Source organism: Protopterus annectens, chromosome 12.part0 (genome assembly GCF_019279795.1).
Source record: "Protopterus annectens isolate FY-2018-M chromosome 12.part0, PAN1.0, whole genome shotgun sequence".
NCBI lineage: Eukaryota > Metazoa > Chordata > Ceratodontiformes > Protopteridae > Protopterus > Protopterus annectens.
The window spans coordinates 674,700,706-674,726,604 of record NC_056746.1 but is presented as its reverse complement, the minus strand read 5'-3'; the positions used below and the strand labels follow the sequence as shown (position 1 = coordinate 674,726,604).

General features: G+C 36.9%; 1 protein-coding gene across 1 annotated transcript in view; it reads right to left on the bottom strand.

Moving 5' to 3' along the window:
• The window catches only part of LOC122816780 (cytochrome P450 2K1-like), a 237,190-nt gene that overhangs the window by 143,153 nt on the left and 68,138 nt on the right, over positions 1 to 25,899 (bottom strand). Inside the window, exon 4 of the mRNA XM_044089797.1 lies at positions 16,807 to 16,967. Coding sequence (XP_043945732.1) covers positions 16,807 to 16,967 — 161 coding nt within the window. The remainder of the gene's footprint in view (positions 1 to 16,806; positions 16,968 to 25,899) is intronic.

Below are 25,899 nucleotides of genomic sequence, written 5' to 3'. Positions count from 1 at the left end.
TGAATTTTCAGTCTATAGTTTTCAGGATTTTGATTTTCAGGCTTATAGTGTTTCAGGCTTCTGATAGGGAACCCCATAGACATAGTATGCACCCCAACCATGTGTTCAGGAATGTTGTAAAGGGGCTAGCATTTAGGATGTCTAGATTAACAGTGGAAGATGGGACATTTATGGAAGAAATGCACACACTAGAGAGGACATTTAAAGAGAGAGGTTATAAAGTTAAAGAAGTTAACCCCATTATGTCTACGGTGATGACTCTCAGGAATAATGAAGCTAAACCCTATTTTTCTAACAATACCTATACAGATAGGCAAAGTTCTACCAAATATCAAGTATTGAGAGTACCTGTCACATACTCCAGTAATATCAGACTGCTACAAAGGATTTATAGGAAGCATTGGAATATTTTATGTGTGGATGAGAGGGTAAAAAATATGGTTGGAGACAGACCCAGTTTTGCTTTTAAGAATCAGAAATCACTTAAAAGGTTACTTTGTGGACCGAGATACAATGATTTGCACTGCACTGGGAGCACTGAACATGTATATGGTACTTTACCATGTGGGAAATATAATTTCTGCAAAGCAGTGCATAGTAAATGTCACATTTTACACCCAGATACTGGGAAGGTTTTGACATTTAACTTTAGAGCAGATTGCAACACTAATATAGTTTATTTGGCTTATTGTGAATTGTGCTCATCCGTCTATGTAGGTAAGACTACACGTAGATTATGTGATCGCATTAGGGAACACCTTTATGATATACGTAGGAGAGAAGATACTAATGCCCTTGCTAGACATATGATAGATATGGATGTATCACATACATTTAAATTTATGGTCATAGAGAATTTTGGACTGGGAATAGAGGGGGTATAGTGAGGAATAAAGTAGAATGTAAAGAACTAGAATGGATTATTAGAATGAGAGCCACTATGGGGAAAGGGTTGAATGATAAATTTTCCATCAAACCTATGCTAGATAAGAGACACCTTAAGAAATAGGTGTCCTTCGTGTATTTTAACATAATATGATACATGCAGACATATTTATGTATATTTTATATGTATTGTGTATTCTATACATATATATATATATTTTTTTTTTTCAGTTCTTATTGTGCATTTCTCTTATATTTTGATACAGGTAGCTCATTACTGGGCTATATGGTAGTGAATTTTTACTGGATGTTTTATTAATTGCTATGGAGTTCTGATTGGCCTGTATGTATTTTTAAACTGATGAGTGAAATGAAGAATTTGTCTGATGAAGCAGCTATTTACTGCGAAAGCGCTCACCATTTGTATTTCCTGGAATAAAACTTGGCTTGATTTTATTAGCTGTGGTCTGGTCGCTCTTTGCTTTTCTACTGGATTATCCTATATTTTGCCTGACCAGTTTGCACACACTACGTTTCTGTTTTGGCTTGTAGTCTTTCCTACTCTTATTATTTTAATAATGTTATATGACCTGGCTAGGCTCCCAGCCAGCACCAGTCCCTTGACAGCTGTCTAGGTTACCTTGTGTTGGATCTGGTCCTGAATGTACATATATTTGTGTCCTTTATTTCTTATGTTATTCTCAATAAAGAAAGAAAATTCTTTGGAAAAAAAATCTCTTTGCTACAGTTGCTCATTAACTGTTACTGTAGTAGCTGAGTTTTTGTATTCACCTTACTACATTTATCAATGGATTGTAGCAAAGAATGTTTTGTACATTATGTCTAGTTTGATATAATTATTTAAACTGTAGATGTTTTTGTGTTATTTTTGAAGATTGTAAAATTATTCTTAAAATGTTTATGTAATACTTTGGAGCTTTTCTTCCTGGGCCTCTGCTGAAAATGGGCATCTACCCCATCTGACTCCAGGTAATCAAATGTCAATAAATAAATAAATACTGTTACTAAAACACTAAGCTTCTAAATACATTCACACATGAAGTTACAATATCACCAGTAACTTCTTAAATGAATGCTGGTACTCCACTCATGCCCCATCGGCAACTGCTAATGAAGATCCCTACCAGCCTACACCTGAGGCAGCCACCCCTTTACTGTACCCTATTTATGGCTCTGGATGCAACACTTCAAATTGTTTCAGAGTTTGATAACAGTTGATACCTCTTATGCTCACCATTGCCTTTGGTTGGGAGGGTGGCCTAAATCATAAGATGTTTGTCTTACAAACACAAAGTGCAGGGTTTGAGTCTCACAAGGGGTAATTGACTAGGCTTACAAATGGCTCGCAAGGGCAGTTAGCCTAGTATTAATTTATGAATCTCTACTTTCTAATATTGCACTGTAATTCTGACAGAATTCCTCATACATTTATTATTATGAAACATTCAGAGGTGAATATTTTACTACTCCACCTTACATCAGCCATCGTATCTTACAACTGACACAGTTTTGTTTTACTAACCCAGGTTTCTAGCACACAGTAATATTTACTGCCTTTTCAAAAAATTGCTTGGTTCATGTGTAACAGAATCTTCCACTATTTCAGCATCCCATTGTGTAACTTGCTAGCAATTAACAGTTTTGGCAGCTTAAGGTTCAGCTAAGAATACACTGCAAAGTTACCAGTTTTGAATTCATTCCTATCAACTCTCCTTACATTGCAAAAGTTCATAATTGATTGACTTAACTTTTCTCAAAAAAATAATAAAATTTAGATACATTCTTTTCATGAATACACTTTGGCAAATGAGGTAGACAGTTTCTAAATAACAAGTTAGTGAACCCTTCAGTAATTCCATAAATAGATGTCTTTTACAATGAAGTATAACTGTTTCCTATGAAACACCTTGGTATTTGTTACATTTGCACATGCCCACATAATGACTTGTATATTCATTTTTCCATAGCCCAACTTGCAAAGTATCTGAGTTTTATCAGTAACGGCAGTGGTTTTATAATAGTTTTGTTTCTCTGGGATGTACAACACAACACTGATTTATTTTGCACAAGCAAACACAGCCTTTCCAAAACCATAAGATCTCATTTGTGTTTACTGCAGAACAACACCACCCCAACCAAAAAAAAATTCTGTAACAAAATTTTTACTTCCTCTTTTTGAGGATGTTGCACCTCACCCTAGTTCAATACACTAAGCAACTTGGAAACACTTTTCAAATATTCATACTGGCCTAATGACCTTTGGGTCATATTTTCTACTAAATGTGACATGTCAAGGGAATTGATGCAATTAGTTATATCTTCCTTCACTTTTAAAACCACCAGATTTTAGTAAAACAAAACATTCCAGATGTACTACTGTTGAGCAAGTAATCTCTTTTACTGAATAAAATAGTGGATTTGAACAAAGATATGTGGATGTAAGTCCATTCCATAAACACACAAACTTGCAATTTAAATCATACCCTGACCAAGACTACACTGCAGTAACTGGGTTGGGAATAACTGCATTAAACCAGGTGTCTGAGAAGCCATGGCGGTTCCATATGCTCTTATGTGTATGTTACATTTTTTAAACTATTTTTCTTGCAATGATGGCTTCAACAATTATCATGACTAAAGACAGAAATTGAGTGTTGCTCTTCAACTTTTGTTTTTTCCCCAAATCCTTTCAACACATGCTAAATGACCAAGACTGCACTGAAAAAAACTACTGTGGAAATAACTGTATTAAGCTGGGAGTCTGCAAGTTTCAAGGCCTCCAAAAGTCATGGGGTTCTAGATGCTCTAAGGTGCATTTTACATTTTTAAACAACCTTTTCATTCTATATGGTCTAAACAAAAATTGTGATTAAGGGAAGAAATTCAGTCTTACTCTTTAACTTTGGTTTTCCTTAAATCCTTTCACCACACCCTAAGTGACGAAGACTACACTGTATAAAGTAAATTAAGCTGGGGGACAAGGGATTGCAATACACCAGAATACATTAGGTTATAAATGCTCTGAGGTGAGCTTTTTTTCCAATCTTCGGTGATGGCCTGAACAGAAATCAAGCACAAGAAAAACAAATTAAACTGATTGTTTTATTTATAGGAAGAAATGAGTTGTATCCAATACTTAATGCTCAAAGTTAACCAAGCAACATTGCTTCTTGCAATTGGAAGTCATACCATCTTTGTTTCAAACAAATAATTGCCACACATTAAAATATTCCAAGTTGCTTCATATACATCATACTAGTCCTCCAAAGCCAGAATGTTAAGCAAACAGCAGCCAACTAATCATTTTCCTTCACAGACAGCCCCAGCAATTATACCTACTCTGTTTGTGCATATCAATTGCATTGTTAAGTAGTCGATCTTAATTCTCACAAATGCATATTAATTCTGCAAAGCCAGATACTAGTGGATATTTGAAAATGAGAAACAAACAACATCAAGCTACTTTCATCCAGCCAAACCCAACTCCATTATATCTCAGAGTTGTTCATATTTTTGCAGAATGCCCAGATTTTTGCCTCAACCTTTTGATCTTTTCCTCATAAAATTTGTGTTTTTTTTCTGGCAGATCACTGAGGATTAAAGTAAATAAATAATTATATACGTTTGAGTTTCAGACTTCATATCCTTCAGGAGAAGCATGCTAACAGTAATGACTTCATGCCTACCATTTGAATGCTGCCTTGCAACACAAGTCTAATGTGATGTTGTTTCATTGACTTAGATGGTCAAGCCAAGTGCGTTACTCTGTGAGGTGGGCACATTTTGTAGAAGCTGAGTACTGCATTTTATTCATTTATTTTTGGGAGCAAAGAAACTACATCTTTGATGCTCTAAAAATGAATAAATTAATTGGTATAAAATTCATTACCAGTGTCTACTTAATTTTCAAATTCATTTCTGCTCCATTATTCCTGCTGCTTGTCTATATCCACATCCTGCCCCCACCCCCATTAAGGAAACCACAGTAAAAAATTTCTCCAAAGCCAACTTCATGCTTCTTAAGATAGAAGTGACGAACGTCGTGACACCCATGCAGATGTACAATACAGTTACAACTGCTGAATCCTACACAAATGCACTCTATAAGCACTTACACGAGTGCATGGATCGTGCTATCCCAAACAGAACCAAGATGCTATCCTCCAAATAAAGGAAGCCAATCTGGTGGTCCCCTGTCATAAACAACAGAAGGAAGAAACTGTTGCAAAAGAGAGTAAAATCCCATGAGTGGAGGAGCTCCCTGGTCAGCCTCAGTAAGAAGCTGAGATCTCTTATAAGATCTTCCAAAGCTAGCTACGAAAACAAAATTGCCACTAAATCCAAGGACAACCACAAAGCGTTCTATAGCTATGTCAAGAATCTAGATGGCAACACCCAGATCTGCTCTGAATTACAACACAAAGGCATGAAAATGACAGAACCAGCTGATATTGCCAACATCCTAGCAGATCGGTTCAGTGCTAACTTTACCCACCTCTCACTCCCTAAAGGGCCCATATCTATACAGGAAGAATGCAGAGTCCCTGTAATCACAACTACACAGGTAAAAGCTGCACTCTCTAAAGCCAAAAACACAGTATCCATGGGACTGGACAACATCCCAGGCTGCGTTTTACATGAACTTCAGAATGAACTGGCTCCCCACTTAAGCTCCATGTTCAATAATAGCCTCGCATCAGGCTTTGTGCCCACTGAATAGCGCACAGCAACAGTTATCCCACTCCACAAAGGGGGAGCCACCACTGATCCCGGGAACTATCGACCTATTAGCCTGATGAGCCTGGTCTGCAAGGCCATGGAACGTATCATCATGGAACTCATAAACAAAGACATTGGTAACCTCTAAACTCTGGATCCCACCCAGTTCGGGTTTGTGAAAGGCAGATCATGCTTCCTGAACATGATCGACTTCTGTGAGACAGTCATCAAAGCTGTGGATGAGGGTAAGGTGGTTCACACAGCCTATCTTGACCTCGCCAAGGCTTTTGACACCATCCCCCATTCTAGAATTATAGCTAAACTCACTAAACTAGGTATAAATCCCTACGTCACAAGATGGGTTGCCAACTGGCTCACTGACAGAACCCACACTGTAAAAGTTGCAGACTCCAAATCTGACCTCAAGGCAGTGACAAGTGGAGTGCCACAGGGTTCTGTCTTGGGACCTCTCCTGTTTGGTATCGACTTCTCTGAACTACAGGCTAACACAGAAGGCCTCTGGCTGATGAAGTTCACAGATGACTGCAAACTAGGAGCCATAGTCAAGTCCCCAAATGATGTGGACATCCTACAGAAGGGCCTCACTGAGACAGATGCCTGGTGTCAGAGCCATGGCCTCAAGCTCAATGCCAAAAAGTGCAGTGTCATCCCCTTTGGTAAAAACTCTGTACCCATGAACTACCACATAGGCAGCAATCTATTTAACACTGAATACATGATAAGAGACCTTGGGACCCAGGTGGACAGTAGTCTCTCCTTTGATAGTCACATCGCCACAGTAGTCAGGAAGTCCTTCTACGTGGCACACCTCATCATAAAAGGTTCTCATCCAGGAAAAAAGAGGTCATTGTTCCCCTCTACTCGTCACTCATTAGACCCATTATAGAGTACAATGCCCCTTTTGGAATGTACCTCACAAGACATCTGCAGCAGCTGGAAAGGCCACAGACGTACCTCACAAAGAGGATTACTGGCCTCAAACACACAAATTTCCTACACTGACTGCCTCAGAAAACTCCAGGTTTACGCCATAGCATATCGCCTACTCCAAGGTGATCTCTGCCTAACATATAAAGCTATGTCAAACCCAGAGCTGTTGGACATGCTACACCTAAAGAAATCCCAATCCCTCCAAGCTACATGCTCTAGAGACCTAACCCTTGTCACCACAATAAACAGGACACACTGGAGGGATAGATTCCTGTCCCAGAGACTTCCTATACTCTGGAACAAGCTACCCATCTATGTCAAGCAAAGTTCTTCATTAGCACTCTTCAAGAAAAATCTTGATGAGTGGATGGGAAATAGGAAATACACCCCGGGGATCACTTCTGTGTCTCTGCTGGACAGTGGCACAGGAAAATAACTTTCTTGGGTGGCGTAAGCTATGGTACCGTGCTGGCTAGGCTTACGTAGGCCATTGGGCCGATAGGCTAGTACCTAACTATGAACCTATGAACCTATATAACATTTGCTCATATCTTTTAAAGACTCTCCTTGAAAAGTCATATTTTCATAATGATTTGATTAAGAGTGGACCATTAGATTGTTTTGATAGTGATATACATTCATAATCATTTTAAATGGTTGGATTAATTTACAATAAATGCCTGTCATATTCTTCTATGCATGTTATAGCCACAGAAAAAATGCTATGCTCAAATACAGGACAAGGCATGATATTAGCTGGTTTAAAAATAAGGTTTAGATGTTAGAATTAAAAATAATCAATATACTTTCTTATGATGAATGAAGGTAGAAATAAGTACATTCGATATATCACAATGCATATATCTCCATGCAGCAATGGAATATTGACATATTTCCATAACAGTGCCATACATTTTTATGTCTCTCAGAAGCTGGCTCTAATCTGTTAATAGCACAATGTATAGTCTTGCTAAAATCACCAGGAAGCCGGCCCTAATTGCACTTACATAGCTGAGCGAGTAAATTCATAAAAGAGGAACACAATTATTTTTTAAGGTTATGATTTTTCTTCTTCAAGAAAGTACACAAGGGAGAGTTGCTAACGTCATTTATTGTTGTTTCTAAATTGTAGTATTATACTGCCAAATGTTCATCAGAGATAAAGGCTGGGGTTCATAGACATGCAGTATGTAGGACAGTCCTAATTAGTGTGTATAGCCGCTATGTGCAGATGATTATCTGAGAATGCTACTACAAGTCTATGATAGTATGATAGGTTATTACTAGGCTAAGTGCCCTTGTGGACCATTTTAAGCCTAGCCAATTACCCCATGTAAGAATCAAGCCCTGCATTATACCAACATCCGATTAGTCTAATCAGCTGTGAACCATCTTGCACAGTAAACGTTTGATACATTAGCACTTCACAGGGGTATAGCATTCTCCTATGAATCACTGCAAACATTTCATATTTAGCAGGATTATATAAACCACTACAGGCTAACAAGACTGAAGCTGACATTATGCCCAACTTAGAAAGATATATCTGAAGACCTACAATTAAAAAAATGTGCAAATTAAATGAGTAATGAAAAGGGGAACTGATAAACATATTCTGCAGCAGAGCTGAGCTTGTATACATTAAAACTAATTTACAAAGCCTGAAGCAATTCTTAAAGGTGCCTACATTATTGCTCATCTCCTTATATGCAACTGTTTATGCTTACTACTTAAGTGTCAGAATAGCCATGCAAATGAAGCTTCCCCTGATGGGACTCAATTCATAAAATGTGGAAGAGCCCAGTAATGGGTTATAAACCTCTCCTGAATTTAATGGCTGCAGGTGCACTGAGGGCTTCATTCCATATGGAGCCACTGATGAAGTGCCTTTGTTGATGTGGTGCTCAGCATTACATGGCAGAAGAAAATCATGAACTAGAAATAATAAAACAAGTTGTGAAAGAACTGAAAGGTTAGCCAGCCAGTATCAGTTGCATTGTGGAGTTTGATGCACACCAAGTTGATATCATAATCTCGCCTACTTTTAATAACCTTATTGTACAGTGCTGCTGCCAGCGGGAGATGTCCACAAATTAGACTCCTGTCAGAGATATGCATATTGAAATGCAAAGCAATATATCTGCCTAAGCAGCCAAAGATTTTTATGAACTACTGACAGGCAGACATGCTTTTCATTGGGAGCAGATTGTATGGTTATCATTGAGAATAGATTGCATGCTGTCTTAACAGCATTTAGTAGAAATGTTTCTGTGACCACCAAAGACACTTAAGTCAAAATGTTCTTAAGTTAAAACACTAAAAACATTCAAGCTATGTGAAACTACTCAAGTTAAATTACTTTAAATGCACTCCATTATCAGACTATTCTCAGACTATTTAGTGTCATGAACCTTTCCCATCCACTGTTTCTCCAGGTAAAGCTATTCTGTAGAGCCTTAGATGTCCCTGCTGGCAAATAAATCCCCAATCCTTAACATTAAAGGGAAGTGTGTAATCTCCGAGATACAGATAGCTTCCAAATACAAATATTTGTTAGCTTCAGCATTATTTATGTATTTATTTTATTTATTTATTAACTTTGCTAAATGGGTAGATAGGCTGGTGCACAGACCATTTCCAGCCACTGCCTGGCCAGTTAGACATTCATAAGTGTCAACAGATAGTTTCAATTTTTTGTACAGTTCAAAGAGTGCAACAGTTTATAGAACAGCACTGGTATAGCTTTGGGAAGATAAATATAGATGACAGTGATACAGTATAGTATCCATACAATTCAAACAGTGTGACAGCTCATTTGCAGAACTACAATGGAGTGACATGCATAAGATAAATTAAATAATTAATATCTCTGCATAAATTTGATGAACACCCCTCCTGAAGCTTAGAATATATTAAATCCTGTCTTAAAAGATTATGCAAAGGTCTCTTAGTATAAAACTGACTTAAATACGATGTACTATTTATTTTCATAGAATGAAACAATTCCTTTAATAGATCATTTCATTTCTAACCACTGTTTATTTTTCCCGAGGGCAGCTTTACCCTCCCAGGTTGTTTTAAGTAAAATTGTCAGATGACAAAAATATCCTGAATGAGTACAGTTCACTGCCATTCCTCTGATATTGGTACATAATAAATGAGAATATTTTCTATACTATTTGCAGTAGTGTGTGACTCATAAAAGAAGTGCTTTCTTGTATGAGAAGTGAGATCTGGTTTATGAAGCACTTTGCTGATACGACTGCAGACAAACCTTGGTGTACTGATAACTGTTATGTTTATGGAATGGCAGAAGAACTGTGAGACCAGATTTGTTCACTCCAACTGACAATCAGGTAATGGATATATATAACAAACATCTGGCTATGTTGGATTATTGCTGTTTAGATTCATTGTACAAGTCCTTTAAAAGTGGTGTTTTACAACTGAAAACAATTTTAAGAAATGTAAAGGTCTAGTTGTAACAGTGAAATTATATTTTACTGAAGAAGCAGAAAATGTCTTCTTCTCATTTTACAAAGATCATTGATAAGGAAATGTTATAATTTCTGATGAACATCCTTTATTATCTGACAGTAGTGTTTTCATGTCCAGAAAACTGCAACTGCCTACAGGTATTTTTTTTATATATATATTTTGCAATGAAAAGGAGAAACATTTCTCAGGTGCTGGAGGTTTCCTCACTGCAAATTTTAAAGATTCTTGCAGAAAATCTGCTATTGTTATCAGGAGCTATGTCGCTGAGACATTGTTGCAGTCTACAATCTTGAGTTCCTGTTATTTGCATTCTGTTTTTTGGACTATTTTATGACCTAGCAAATTATGGTATTTTAGATTCATAGGTTATTACTAACCAAGTAGCTGAAGACCATAAAAAAATAGCCAAACAATTCTGCAAATCTGTAGCTGAATTAGCTACCCAATCAATAAAAGCCACAGGGATTGGTCCTGGGCCCTCTACTGTTTGGTATCTACTTCTCAGAAGTCCAGTCCAACATGAAGGGTCTCTGGCTGACAAAGTTCACAGACGATTGCAAGTTAGGAGCCATTATTAACTCCCCAAGTGATGATGACATCCTACAGAAAGGCCTCACTGAGACCAAGGACTGGTGTCAGAACCATGGCCTTAAGCTCAATGCCAAAAAATGTATCATCATCCCCTTTGGGGAAACCTCATTTCCCATGAACTACCACATCGATGGTAGTCCACTGAACACAAAAGGTGTTATAAGAGATCTGAGAACACAGGATGACAGCAACCTCTCTTTTACCACCACACTGCCACTGTGGTCAGAAGGCCCTTCTATATGGCACATCTCATTACTAAGGGTTTTGCATCCAGCAAGAAAGAGGTCATTGTCTCCCTCTACTCTTCCGTCATTAGGCCAATCATTGAGTACAATGCCCCATTTGGCATGTACCTCATTAGACACCTGCAACAACTGGAGAAGCCGCAAAAGTACCTCACAAAGAGGATCCTAGGCCTTAAACACTTGTCCTGTATGGACAGACTCAAAAAACTCCAACTATTCTCTGTCTCATATTGCCTACTTAGAGTTGATCTCTGCTTGACTTACAGAGCTATGTCTGACCCAGCTCTGTTAGAAATGCTACATCTCAAGAAATCCCAATCCTTCCGCACCACATGCTCCAGAGACCTCGACCTCATTACCACAATCAACAGAACATGCTGGAGGAACAGGCTCATAACCCAGAGACTGCCCATGCTATGGAATAGACTTCCCATACATGTCAAACAGAACACCTCACTGGCCCTCTTCAAGAGAAATCTTGATGAGTAGATGGGAAATAGAAAATTCAACCCGGGGATCACTCCAGTGGCTCTACTTGACAGACGCACTGGAAACTAAGGTCGGGTGTCACGATGCCAGGGTAATCCTATGGGCTAGGCTTGTAAAGGTGCTAGGGCCATTAGCCTTGTACAGACCTATGAACCTATACCACATGCCCAGTTGTAAATGGTTTTAAATGTGATCAACATATTGCTTTGCATCGCAAGCAAGAGCAGCTTAATAAACAAGTACATTGGGTGAAACGCATATCATGCTATTAGGTCTTGTTATTGTCATTATGAAGCTTTAGATCTTTGGAATATGTATTTACAGTGCTTTCTATTTTCTGGAACTGAAGGAGATCTGGGAAGGCATCTTTTATAATGTGAAAGGCTATGCAAATGCTGTCACACAGACTTAGAGACAGTGAACAATGATGGAGCTTTTTGTCTAGCATGGTTGCTCAAAGAGCTTAGTGTTATGATTCTTTTTCTTAAAATTTTGAGGCCTTTTTGAGTTGAGAAAGATGTTATGAGAGTTGTGTGCCCAAGGAGACATTATATTTTATGACTGGTCTGATAAGGGAGATGCAGAGAAAAATTACAACTTTCTTAGATGTAGACTAAATTCCTTTCTTAATTAGCTGAGCATGTTTTAAAGATTTCCTGAGTACAACAGAGAAATGGAGGCCAAAGGAGAGTTCACTTTTGATGACAGGGCTTAGAAAGTTAATGACTGTATTGCTTTAATGAGGGGTGCTGCTTATGTGCTAAGCAGTAGAATAGATTTGTTTCAAAAATGAAATTACCCATTATTTTTATGGTGTTGAGGTTGAGACCATGGTCATTAGACATGAAGTTTATGAGACCAGTGAGATGCCTTACCCAATTTCCTAACTGTTGTAGAGCACTGTTTGTTTAAATGACTGTCTAACAATCATACAGCAGCCAAATGGAGGGTGAGGGAACTGAATCCCGACTACAGAAAGTAGCTTAACTGCTGATAGCCTTAATCCTCTGTGCTAACTTGTAGTGAGTTGCTGGCATGGTCAAACCCTACCCGGAGGTTCTGAATACCTGTAGGACATTTAATGACACTGTCCAAGTTTGCAGTCATCAGCGAATATGCTTAGCCATAGGCATTTGAAAACACCATTACACTGGAGAAGCAGATGTTAAAAAAGGGGGGTGGGGTGGGTTCAGGGCTAGTCTTGTGGGACTCTACTAGTGACATATTTATTGGTAGAAAAGGTGCAACCAACCCCCACGGTTAGTGATCTTTAGTTTGCTATCTGATGGATGACATAGGAATTAATGCCTGGACTGATAAAATTGTGAATGATATTAACATAGACAGTGTGGACTAACTGATCCTTGTCTGTGACTTCAGTGTCTTTCAACCATATGCATGTATTCTGTTATATATTACAGCCTTAGCAACTGCATCTTTGGGAGATGTGGATTTGATTTTTTCCAAGTTGTCAATAAATAATAGGCTGGCTCTGGAGTGGTTTCTGAAGGCAATAGGGCTTGTAGGTATGGTCAGACTAGTTCTAAGGGAGAAGATTCTAAGGAAGACGATAACCTGGCAGTCAGACTGCACCATGGAGGAGGTGAAGTATGGCGGTGGGCAAGGTCAAGGAGATTGCTGCATCTAGTTGCAAGATGGAGAATTTGGTGCAGGGAATTGACTAGAACAAAGTTATGGAACTGCAGTGCTTATTCATTGACCTTATTTGTTAGCTGATGCATATATATATATATATATATATATATATAGATATGTATTTGAAGTTTCCTACGATTAAAGTATTCAGGAATACTAGGGATGTCTCCCTCCAAGAGATTCAGGTATTTTTTCAGCAAGTAATATAGAAGGGGAGCTGTGATCGACAATAATGTGATAGCTAGTCCTGGTTAATGTGAATAGAAGTTCCAGCTGTTCCAGGTTAGTATCATGCTGAATCTGACATGAGATAGTGGGGTTGTAGATGAATCCATATTTTCCCCTGCAGTTCCTGGAAGGTCTAAAAGAATCATAGGTATTAAACTCAAGTATGAAGGGAGTGCTATCATTGCACTGAATCCACGTTTAACTAATTACATAGATATGAGTATGTTTGAGGCTCAGGAAGGTTTCAGGTTTAGGATTTTGTTTTGCTATGAGTCCAACTGCTGAGCACTGCCACCTTATGTAAGCTGCACTGGAATTTTTTACGTTGTGTCCAGAAGATGCGCTCTACTTAAAAATAGCAATATAATACAGTAAATGTTTTAGTCAATATATAGAAACTATAATGAAAGAAGCACAAGACAAAGCAGGTAGATTGCCAGCTATCATTCTCCATACTGACGTACACTGGTTCCCAACAGAAGAGCAGCTGCTGTCAAGCTATTTCAAAGGTGGCAAATTACTGCTCCAGACAATTGTCTTTTCAGCTTCAGAGGCCTGCATGCCAAGCTTGGATATACCTCTGTCTATCTCCCTAAAGGGTGGAGTGTCTAAGATCATGGTAGAGAAGGCTATGGTCCAATGATAATTGTGAAAGATAACTGAACAATTATTTGTTTATGGGATGGAAACTGCATTTCCTTGGAGTGGTTGTAAATAACTACTGTTTAGTAATCTATGCTTCTGTTCAATAACACACTTTACTAGATTTAGTAGAACAAGATAGGGAGAATTAATTAATCATTGATAATAGGCGAGTAGTCAGATGCTGCTTAATAGCTTAATGAGCAATTAAATATTGATTTCTAGCTTCCAGGGGAATAATAAAATATAATGGACACAAGTACATACTATACTACACAAAAGTGTACCTAATAACAAATACTAGCTCCTAGCTTATCTGAGAAAGTATTGGAACAATACTTTAAAATACTACTCATGTGTACACCATGCTGCACTGAAAAAGTATTCTAATGTAGGTGATGACTGAGCGACTCAATACTGGTTTCTACTTTACAGAGAGAGAGAGAGTATTAATGTAGGAATACACTATACCACACTGAAAAGGTACCAGAATGGAAGGCAGAAAAAATACAGATATTTTAACTATGGTGCAGATGTTACAATGCAGGCAAAAGGACAACATTTAACAGAGAAATCAGATCTGAATGTTTATGAGTGTGGCAGTTTTAAATGTTTCTGAATGCAGGCCTTATTTAGTGTACAAATGAGGCATTTGAAACAATGAACATGTCTAGAAAATATGCTTTTCTTTTAAATAAATCAATTTACATTATTATTATTATTATAATTATTATTATTATTATTATTAGTATTATTATATATCCTCCCTTGTTCTATATTATGAGAATGTGCAGTGTTGTGGTGGTTTAAACATTTTTTCAGAATATGTATTAAAGTTTGACATTTTGGCATACACTTACTGCCCTTGAAATATAATGATATGGAGATGAATAATCAAATAATAGTTGTAAAGTTTTAATTGCAAAAAGAATTTTAAAAACATCTTTGGAAACTTCTTTAGAATATTCGCGTGTGAAATAAAGTTGAGAACCACTCATGTTTAGTAAAAAGGGCTGATAGTTATCAATTATGTCACACATCAAGTCAAAATGAAATATTTCTATCATGTCCTATATTGTTATAGAGTGCACACAACATTGCAGTACTTCATATATCAATAAAATACGAAAATAAACTGTAAACAGTCATTTTAGTTCACATCTTTACATTTTCAGAAGAAATAAATGCAAACATTTAACTTCTCTTTCTTTCAATGATTTGCTTATATGGAAGCAGTTAATGAATGCATCCTTTCTTCAGATTTTAGGTCTTACATAAAACAGTGAAAGTTGGATAGAGTCCTCCAAAAATATCACTAACAGATTTACAGATCTTCTTTGACTTAAACACTTTGAGGTTAATTGACTTAAGCCAAGTGATTAAATGTACATCCGGATGCATGGGCAAGCTCTAAACAGCCTATATAATGCTAATTGAAATGTGAGTGTGCAATTCTTCTTACTATTTGTTTGCTTTTTATTTATTTGTAATACATATTGATATGTGCTACTGGTCAACATATTAATCAATACAATGAATTAAAAATGTACTATAACTGGTCATCTTTCTATAAAAATAAATATTTGAAAAGATTTAAATGCTGCTAAGCACCATAACTTTTTTTATATTTTTATATCTAGACATGTCATCTTTATGTAGAACATCAACCATACCATTTTAATACTGCATGCATTTATTTAGGAAAACAATAAAATCCATGAAAAAATGTACCAATAAACTGTATAAATAAAACAAACAAAAAAAAAAAAAAAAAACACCCAGATGTCACAAGAAACTTAATAGTATTTTGGTTTTAACGCTTTCCTTCCAGGATCAAAGGAACTTCCTCAGAAAACAAAGCGACTAATTCCTGGATACATTAAAGAAGCCTCAAAGGTGCCAACATTTTTAAAGTGACAGTGCTAAAAAGTGCATAAATGTTAACATGACATACTAAAGTGTTAAGTGCTGTAGTGCAAGTGCAACAGTTAAATGCATTCTATTTAAAAAACATCATATATATAAACCATTTTATATATTAAAAATATATATATATATATATATATATCGGTTTTCTTTTAAATATAGAAACAAGTCATAATAAAACCAAATAGTAGCAGCTTTAGCTTTCAAACAGGTTTGATAAAAATAAAATCATTCAAGCCATGGTAAGCCCCAGCATTCAGAAGCAGCTGCCAATAAAGTTCACGTTGCTCCAATCTCACCTCCCAGTCACCTCCTCTAATAAGCACAGGAACTTTTTCCAAAATAGTAAACATACATTTCCTAAATTCTTTACACACTACTGAATGCTTTTACAAAGCATTCAATGTATGTGTTATTTTGATTGCATATAGATGCTGGTGAATCTTTTTTCTCAAGGGACCAATACTCTTACCAATATAAAAAACTGGGCAGGAAGAACGAAAATCCCTCATAAACTACCCCCTTCATTTCACAATTGTATTTATCTCTTACAGATAATAATTTGGGGTACCCTGCCACAGAAAAAAAGGTGCCTTGTAAAATAAACCTGCACTGTCTGCAGGTACCACATCTTCCCATACCAGCATTCCGAATAACAATATCAAGACAGTCCCTGTTGTGTTCAAAAATGAATTTAAGATTTTTACTATTCTTATAAAGAAATTTTGGTTCTTGTCCCAACACTTTTTAGCACTGTCACTTTAAAAATGTTGGCATCTTTAAGGCTTTTTAAATGTATCCAGGAAGTAGTTACTTGTTTTCTGATAAAGTTCCTCTGATCCTGAAATGAAAGCACTAGAAACAAAATACTATTAAAACTTCCCTGTGACATCTGGGTGGTACTTTTTTTTTTTTTTCAGGAAAACACAAACAATTAAAATATAGATCTACTTACCCTTATAAACAATGTTCCACTTATTCTAACGCTGTCATTAATGATGTTTAAAAAGCGAATGAACTTCTTATCATCATATTCAAACCTGTGTCCAAAGACTATGGAACAGATTACATTTGCCAAAGCAGAGTTCATAATTAAGGTGTTCTCAAATGGCTGCCCTGTGAAAAAAGAAAGAAATCTCACTTTAATCTACTGTCAATTAAAAATCATTTTTCTATGATTAATAATGCATGTCTTTATTTTTACCACCTATTTACTTCTTGGATGCAAATGTGTGGAAAATCAAACTCTGACTTGAAGCACGATATGGTACCTGTTTTATTAAAACAAGGCAAATAATTTCTACTAAAAGTCAAGGCACAAAAATAAAGTTTATCTCACCATCCATACTATTGTCAGTATCAGAGACCACAGAATTCTTACTTTGTAACTTACTCTTTCTGCTCTCCTGATTTCCTTTTTCTGTAATGCTTAAATAAACAAAAACGGTACTCTGAACTTGTCAAGAATAAAGGCAATTGTTTATTGAGTTGCTTTAATCAGATTTAGTGAGAAATATTTATGTATTTTACATTTTTCTGTCATACTTCCTACCCTCTTCACTTGTACTCATCTATCTCTATTTTTTTCTGTAATCTCCACTGAATTTTCTATTAGTTTACCCAACGCTTTTTGCCTTGCTTTTGGTGCATCAGACCTCTTTAATCATCTTGAGGCAATCTATGTCTGCTGCCAGATGCTGCAATGACCAAAGATTAAAGTATGATTTTTACTGTGTAAATACTGTACATTTTTTTCTTTCTTTCAACTATTTCTTACTTACTGTTGGAGCATAACCGTTTTCTTCATTGTTATGGTACTCCCCTCCCTCTGTATGTTCATATATATTGCTCAGTTTTGTGTTTCTAGAAGGTATATTTATATGGTAGATGTTTTGTTAGCCAACCTAGAATATCTGGAGTTTTTCTTTCCAGATAGCTGTTATAAATAGGTTCTAACTCCCCCTTCCATAAACACACACAAACACACACACACACACACACACACACACACACACACACACACACGCACACACGCAGACACACACACACACACACACACACACACACACACACACACACACACACACACACACACACACACACACACACTCAAAAAGAATAGAATAAATAGGATAAAGACTTTGTCATGAAGGAAGGAAGGGGAGGAACAATGCAAAAAATGGTGTTGCTGAGCTCAGGAGCTCTAAATAGTTTCAAAAGAGATCTTCAAATAGGCAGTGTGAAAAAACAGTTATAAAGAAAAGAGGCTTATCTTTATCCGTATTTAGATCAATGAGTTTAGTTGGATAATGTGGCATATTAGAGGAAAATATCCTGTAACTTGTGTTGTGCCACTATGTCTCACTAAACACTTAATCTAATATGCACCGTCTGTCAGCATGAGATGTTTTGTGATAGTTTCTTTTTATATTATAGTAGGCAAGTCATTTAGGCAAGAAATGTAAATAATGGCGTGAACACAAAAACAACGCCTTTTCCCACTTGCCGACTGTAGCTTTTGGGTATTTTTTGGTCAACATTTCAACCGCACAGTCCACACCCTAGGTAAAATGCAAATATTGAACTAATACTGTAAATCTCTGGCTAAAAAATAAATACAAGCAATTGCGTCTGTTACACATTTAGAGCCTGGACACACGTGCCAATACATGCCATTGCCCATTCAGTTTTCTTACTTCTGCAAGACGTTCGAATCAAAACTAATGAAAAAAAATAGCCCAACACCTTTCTTGAAGTGTTATCGTAGCATTCCATGACACAGAGGTATGAATCATGATGGGAATTATTCCCTCCTGGGCAGAGTGTTTAGAAGGCTTGCCATATGAGAATGATTCTTATCGGGATCCAGATTTATCTAATTGATTTCTGTTCCACCATAGCAAAGGTGTTAAGGTATTTTCATTATTTTTAAGCAGATTAAAATGCTTAAAAATGTTAAGCTGCTGTGGTGGCATAGATGGATAAAGCTCTTTCAATGGCCCACTTGACCTGGGTTCACTTAAGAACTCAGATGACTAATGGAGCAGCAGGGAGAGATGGGCATGCCCACCCTGGATGAGGGCATTTATCACTAACACTGTCTAAGGGGAGGCATGGTTCAAAGAGGGGATATGCCCTTGAACTCTCATCTCCCAGCAGTGGGCATGGGAGATAAGGTAGAGAAGTGGGTATGGCCTTTAAATGTCTACCAGGATTGAAGGGGAGACAGCTGAACCTTCAGGATGCCCTTAGGATCCATAACTAGCTCCAGTGATATCAGAACAAGTCAAGAGGGGTAGAAGACAAGCCAGTAGACCTGGCATGGAAGAGGGGACCGAGAGCCAGGGCAGTAAAATGATGTCCCAAGGGGGACCAAAAAAAGATTTAAAACATTTTATGAGCAAGAGCTCAGTAGCTAAGTGTCCATCAGGTTGTCTGGGCAAGTTCTTTCTTGCATTATTTATACGTTATGCTAAATAGCTTATATCATGCTCATTGAGAAGTGGATGTCGGCATTTGCTTATTTTCCTTTTTATTTATTTATGATAAATACTGATATGTCATAGTGGATAATACATTAACTAGTTCAGTAAATAAAAAAGAAGTACTTCAACTGGTAATCTTTGTATAAAAGTAAATATTTTATCAGACTTAAATGTTATGAATCACAGCTGTGTTTTGCTCATATATCCAGATAAGCCAGCTTTATGCAGAATGTCAAACATACCAGTAAATTTTGTTCCACTTAGTCCATTAATTTTGCTAATAATTTTTAAAAAGTGAATGCTTAAATATGGAATGATTATTCCATAGGCTGTGACTACTGAAGTACCATGGATATGTCTATTATAAATCATTATTTGCTGTGTATTTTATAATTGGACTGTGGTTTAATAAAATTATGAATGGCTTGATTTTTACTGATGCTTTTAGTTGACTGAAGTTGTAAAGCATTTGTTATATTTGCTTTAAATGTCTTGCAGTACTTTGAAAGGTTTTGCTATGGTGCCAGCAAATAAAGTTTGTTTACACTATCTGCACAACTGTTTAGCATGTTCTTGTATTATATTACTATAGCATATCAATAAAATTTACCCAAGCTATTGGATTAAGCATGTTTTTGGCACATGAGAATATGTAACAGACCCAGAAGCAAACAAGCCATGTAATATTATGTTGGCCTGACTGGCTTTTTGTAGACACAAAGTCGACAAAATTGACTGTGGCACCCAGAGGGTAGACTGGGCTGAAATTCTTATATTTATTGACATATACAAGCAGAAACAGTATAAAGGGACATCAGCAGATATCCCCAGCGGTAATTTACAAGAATCTTCTTTGTATTTAACCATGATGATTCATGAAACTGTGTACATGTAGATGGTACCTGGTAACACTGCCTCAACAGAATAAACAGAGATGAGAGTTCATAGTGTCATTGTTTCAAAAGGCCAGCATTCATAAGGTAATCCAGAAACACTGACACCTGACATTCAGTGCCAGATCATGGTCAAATGGTGTCATAGGCAGGGTAATGGACCAGCACCCCTCCCCCCACAGCCATCCCAGTTTCCCATTACTTGATAATCTCTCTCTCTTTCACTATCTCTCTGCAATTCCCATAAACACAGTTCGAATTTGCCAATGTGCATACTGTTTTCTTCTTTACTTTTACAATGATTGCAGAGTTGTGGACTTAATTTAAAACTTTTATTTCAGATTTCATAGCACAAACACCCATGGTCATTTGCTAAACAAATTAAAACAGTCTCACACTGAAAATGGACTTAACATAAACAACATAAGCAACAGTAAACTTTTCTTTCCTTGTAACTTACTTTGATTGCATTGAAACTCACATTCATTGTGAAAATACATCTGGCCAATAGTGGATTAAGTGTACCGTAGGCAAATGGCTGTTTTAAAATCAAGAGCCCCCCCCGGCCACATTTTTAAGATTATGCATAAATGCATGTGTTCTTTGATTCACTTGATTGTTTTAAATTATATTTCTTATCTAATACAGCAATGATTGTTAAAGTGTGTTTTAAATTAAGTTTTCAACATTTTTCCATTAAGGACTGAAAAATGTATGAACCGATAATGACAAAAGTACCCATTTCAGAACATTTCAGTCATAAAAGACTACCGCTGTCACTGAAACCCACCACTATCTATACTCAGCAATGATGGCCACTTATTGACTGTGTCTATACATCCCGTCTGATTGCAATAAAAATGGCCAGAGTAAATTATTCCAATTTGCTCTATACAAATACAACCTAGTCTTGCAAAGACAGACTAATGACTTTTTAACTTTACCAGCTCAGTGGAGTCAATCATTTTATCCACAGCCATCCCTCAAACCCAACAATTAGAGCTACACTGATGCATCAGATACCTGTGTCAAAAAAAATTAATAACAATAATAATGATCAAAGTCACTTATTTCAAATTCGTTTCACACAAGAACATTAGTATTCAAACATAATTCATGCACATTATTATTATGTACATTATTCTTGCAAAGCCTTATTAAAGACTGTTTAAAAATGACCAAATGAAAAGTGCATAAGATATTTTCATCTAAAGAGAGCTCTCCCTCTTCCACCAGCAGTTATAGCCACTTTAATGACTGTGTACACCCCTTATTGTTAAGAAGGAATAAATTATGTGTATTTTATTGGTAGCTTTGGATGAATTACATGAAACTGCATAAAGATCACTAGCATCAGTTCATAAGATCCAGCCATGTATAGCACAGTTTAAAATGAAGAGTATTCATGACAGCATAAGAAATATTGACCACCTGATAACATATGTTAAGTCAATATGCTCAATTTCTGCAGAAGTAAAAGTTATCTGAACAATTCCACATTAAACAGACCTATTATTAATGCAGAGGTTGCTGCCAGCAAGCAACTTTGCATTTCAGTCCTTCCTCTATAAATGCAGTGTCTGATGCTCTTGTTGAGTAAATTGCCTAGGTTACATTAAAAAATGGAGTGCTGATAATATTGTCACAAGATTTCCATAACTATATCAGCTATGCCATAGGTAATGGCTGGCAAATGATGACAACATTAGTTACTAGGCATGCAGTCCTGGAGACCATTAAGGAGCCTAGCACTAATTCCCAATTGCTCTAAAGCACTGCCTGGTTAAGTGACTTGCTCAAGGTCACACAGTAGGTAAATGAGGATGGAAAGATTAACCCTGCCCCCTTGCCACCAGAAACAGCTCACTAACAAGCTTGAGCTTTAGTCCTCTGCACTAACTGCCAGAGTAACAATTTTAACTAAATGCTGATCCTTTACAATCCAATCTCATAGATAAGACTGCATCACAGTAATATGCAACAGTGACTGCATAATGGATGCTGAAGATCAAGCAGTTCTGATAATCACTCCAAAAAGAGCAGACTATATGACCTGACAAATGTCAACCCTTTTGCAGTTGATGGAAGCTGAAAAGAAGGTACTGCAACAATATATTATTAAAATGCAACATGCTTATATAACTAAAATGCAGCACATTTAGACTGAATTATACAATCCATGCACATTAATGAATTAATTCATTAATTAGTGCAATGAATAAAACAAAATGATAGCTATCAAATCTAACATTGCTCAGTATAAGTCTGACCTTCTTGAATGGCTAAAAATGCTGTATTGTTGCAGAGTACACCTCCAGATTCAGCACAGCTGGATCATGGACATATGGGGCCCTATACAAGGCAATGACTCAGATCCCTGCCAGTCTTACCAAACTTCCATTACTTGACTGTCTCTCCCCAATTAACATAAACACTGTTTAAATCTTTCAGTGTACACACTATTTTTTCTTTACCTTTTCAATTGGCACAGAGATTGGTATTTAATTTTAAACTTTTATTTCACATTTTACAGAAGTAACATTGACAGCTATTTTCTAAACAAAAACACTCACCACTGAAAACAGGCTTACTTTAAGAAACAGTAAAATTCTCTTCCCTTGAAACTCACATTTAGGAATAATCTGGCAGCCATTAAACTGCAAAATACGTTAGGATTAATTCTCAAATAGCATACAGTATAGTGAAGTACTAATTAGATGATGTGTAACCGGTGCAAGAATTCAAAAGACAAATGTGTTAAGACATTTCCTAACAGCCTGGTACAGCCCTCTGGATGCAAGCATACCTTTTCAGGAGCAGCCCAGTAGTCTGGTAAAGTAACTTGTCAAACTCACATAGAAGACAAATGAATGGTAAGGGAATCAAACCAAGTACTACATAAAGCAGTTCTTGAACAGCTCATTGCCTTATACATTTGCTAGACAAAGTATTGTAGTGCAGTCTAGAAAACTATGTACTGACATTTTAGAGTGTAATTCTCAGTAGTTTACCAAAAAAAAAAAAAAAAAAATAGGTAAAGGTGTTCTGTCATTTGATGTGGTAGAGTAATGTTCTTGCCTTCCATCCTTAAGTTTCAGGGTTTGATTCTGAGCAAGTTACTTAAACTAGAGTGGTCCGTAACTAGGACATTCCACAAACACATTTTCTTTACTTGTAAAGCATCTTGTGCTTACCCCTGACTTGGTGGCAGAGCTGACATCTCCAAACTCAAATCTCCTGCAGCTAATCTCAGTGGGAACTGTTCGGCCAAATATCCTCTGTTTCCTTAATTGTAAGCTCTCTGCATTTCATTAAAATCTACTCGCTTGCTAGATGACATTTCTAAACTCAAATTTCTGGTTAGCAACCATTCAAATCTCCTGCACTTGATCTCAATGGGAACATGCATGCATGTATGCTTTCAATGCTGTTCTGCATGCTTGCTTTGTAGCAAATTTCCAGTTGCTGTTCACCAAGAAAAATAAGAACATATTTGCCGAGGTATACATGTGTGCTTCAGAGCGAGCATTTTTAAAGTGACAGACAACAATTTTTTTTTTTTTTACTTTGACTTTTTTATCCAGCCTGGCCTCAAGCCAGCACTGGTCCTTTGGCAGCTGCCTAGGTTGCATTGTGCTGGCTCTAGATCTGCTAACATTTATAATAAGTTCTGTTCCCCACCTACTGAATTAAGTTTAGCTTAAAAAGATTTAGGTTATCAGTCATTTTCAATTCCATAAGAAGTTAGCTCCAGAGTCTTGATATTGTTTGCGATATATAGCTGTCCCTTTCTGATAAGGAACTGACTGCAATGTGAACAATACACAGCATTCATACATTTGTGTGCTCTCTCACAGCTATATATGGCAAGTATAGTTTTGTAAATGTCATCGTTGAATGCTTGATAAGGCATTTAGAGGTTACCTCAAAGTAATCAATAACTAATGCTGAAAATGACGTAGATATTTAGATTTTTTCTGCTGTGACCTTTGATTTCATTCCTTTTGTTTGACATGCTAACTGGAATTCAGAAAGACGTCATGTGATGTGGAAGCCTTAAATCAGAGGGTTTCCACATTGTGCTAAGCCTTTCCTATTTTTAGTGCACTATACCCCTGAAGTTTTTCCTCCCATGGAGACATTAGCACAAAGAAAATTCTTGCTGATGAAACCAAATGCTAATTCAGTAGTACAGTGAGGAATTAATGCTAATTAGCCATGTTCTCTTCTTAAAATGTTTGCAAATCTCAAATTACACAGCCAAATGATTCAAAGAATCAGTCTGCCAAGTAAAATGTTATGCTTTGAAGAAAAAGTGAATGCTAGCAAAAGATAATTCACTCCTTTGGCAGTACTTGCTGCAGAGGCAAGTCTAGCAAAGCTATGGGGGTAGGACAATGCCAGTGTGTGTGTGTGTGTGTGTGTGTGTGTGTGTGTGTGTGTGTATGTTCTGGAACTGCAAGGGTGAGTGTTTCCAGGAGTCTGATTGAACGTGGGAGACTTGCTTGTGGATGGATGGTTGTGGGTGCATTTATCAGAATATTTGGAATTTTGTCTGCACACACGCACGCACATGTGTGTGTGTCTCTGCATGTCTGTAGGGCTGTGAATGAGGCTGAATGTATTTGTGTGGGTGTGTGTGGGTGTGTTTCTGTGTGTGTATGTGTGTCTGCTTGGGTCATCATGTATTAACAGTCGGGGATGTTGAGAGTGTGTGTGTGTGTGTGTGTGTGTGTGTGTGTGTGTGTGTGTGTGTGTGTGTGTGTGTGTGTTTGTATGTATTGGAGCTGCAAAGGTGAGTGTTTCCAGGAGTCTAACTGAATGTGGGAGACTTGCTTGTGGATGGTTGTGGGTTCATTTATTAGAATACTTGGAATTTTGTGCATATGTGTGTGTATGTGACTGCACAAGTATGTAGTGGTGCCTTTGTTACCATGATGCAAGGACTGTTAGGGAAAACACTAGCATGGTCATGTCTGACAGAACAATAGTCTATTTTGAGACATAGGAATGAGATCTTTTTCACTGTGGATATACTATGTCTCTGAATTAGAATTTCTCTGTGTTGCATTAATTAACTAGCCTATGCTGGGCAGTTAGCAAGTGTGAAGAGAAATTCTCTGAATCCCAGGGTTTGAAAAGGAAGTGTAAAAAAAGATGTGGTATGACACGTTAAAATAATACTTATCAGTCTATGACTAAGCTGCCTTCCTTCTAGCTATTCAGTTTAGTTTGAAAGGTAATGAAGAGATGCATCTCCTGATCTACTAGGATGGTCTGGATTCAGTAGGAGTGTAATATGGTGCTAGGTACAGGATCAACTCTAAGACAGAATCAATGTGTAATGTCTTGTATTTGAAAGCAGCAGGAGCATATCTATCAAACTTTCCAAACCAAAATATATGACACACTCTGTCATGGGGCGGATTGTGTGACTCGTGATCAGAGTTAAAAAGGGATATACAAAATACTGTGCAATCCAGTGCTATAGTAATTGTAACATTTGTGGACTACAGAGTACCACACATCAGTACACATTTATAGTCCCTGTAAGATCTGGAGTTTTTTGAGAACCAAAATAAATAATGTACCTCCATATGGGTGACAACCAGAGATGCACATTCTTGTCCAAAAGATGAGTGAGATGAAGTAGAGAATAATTAAATTACA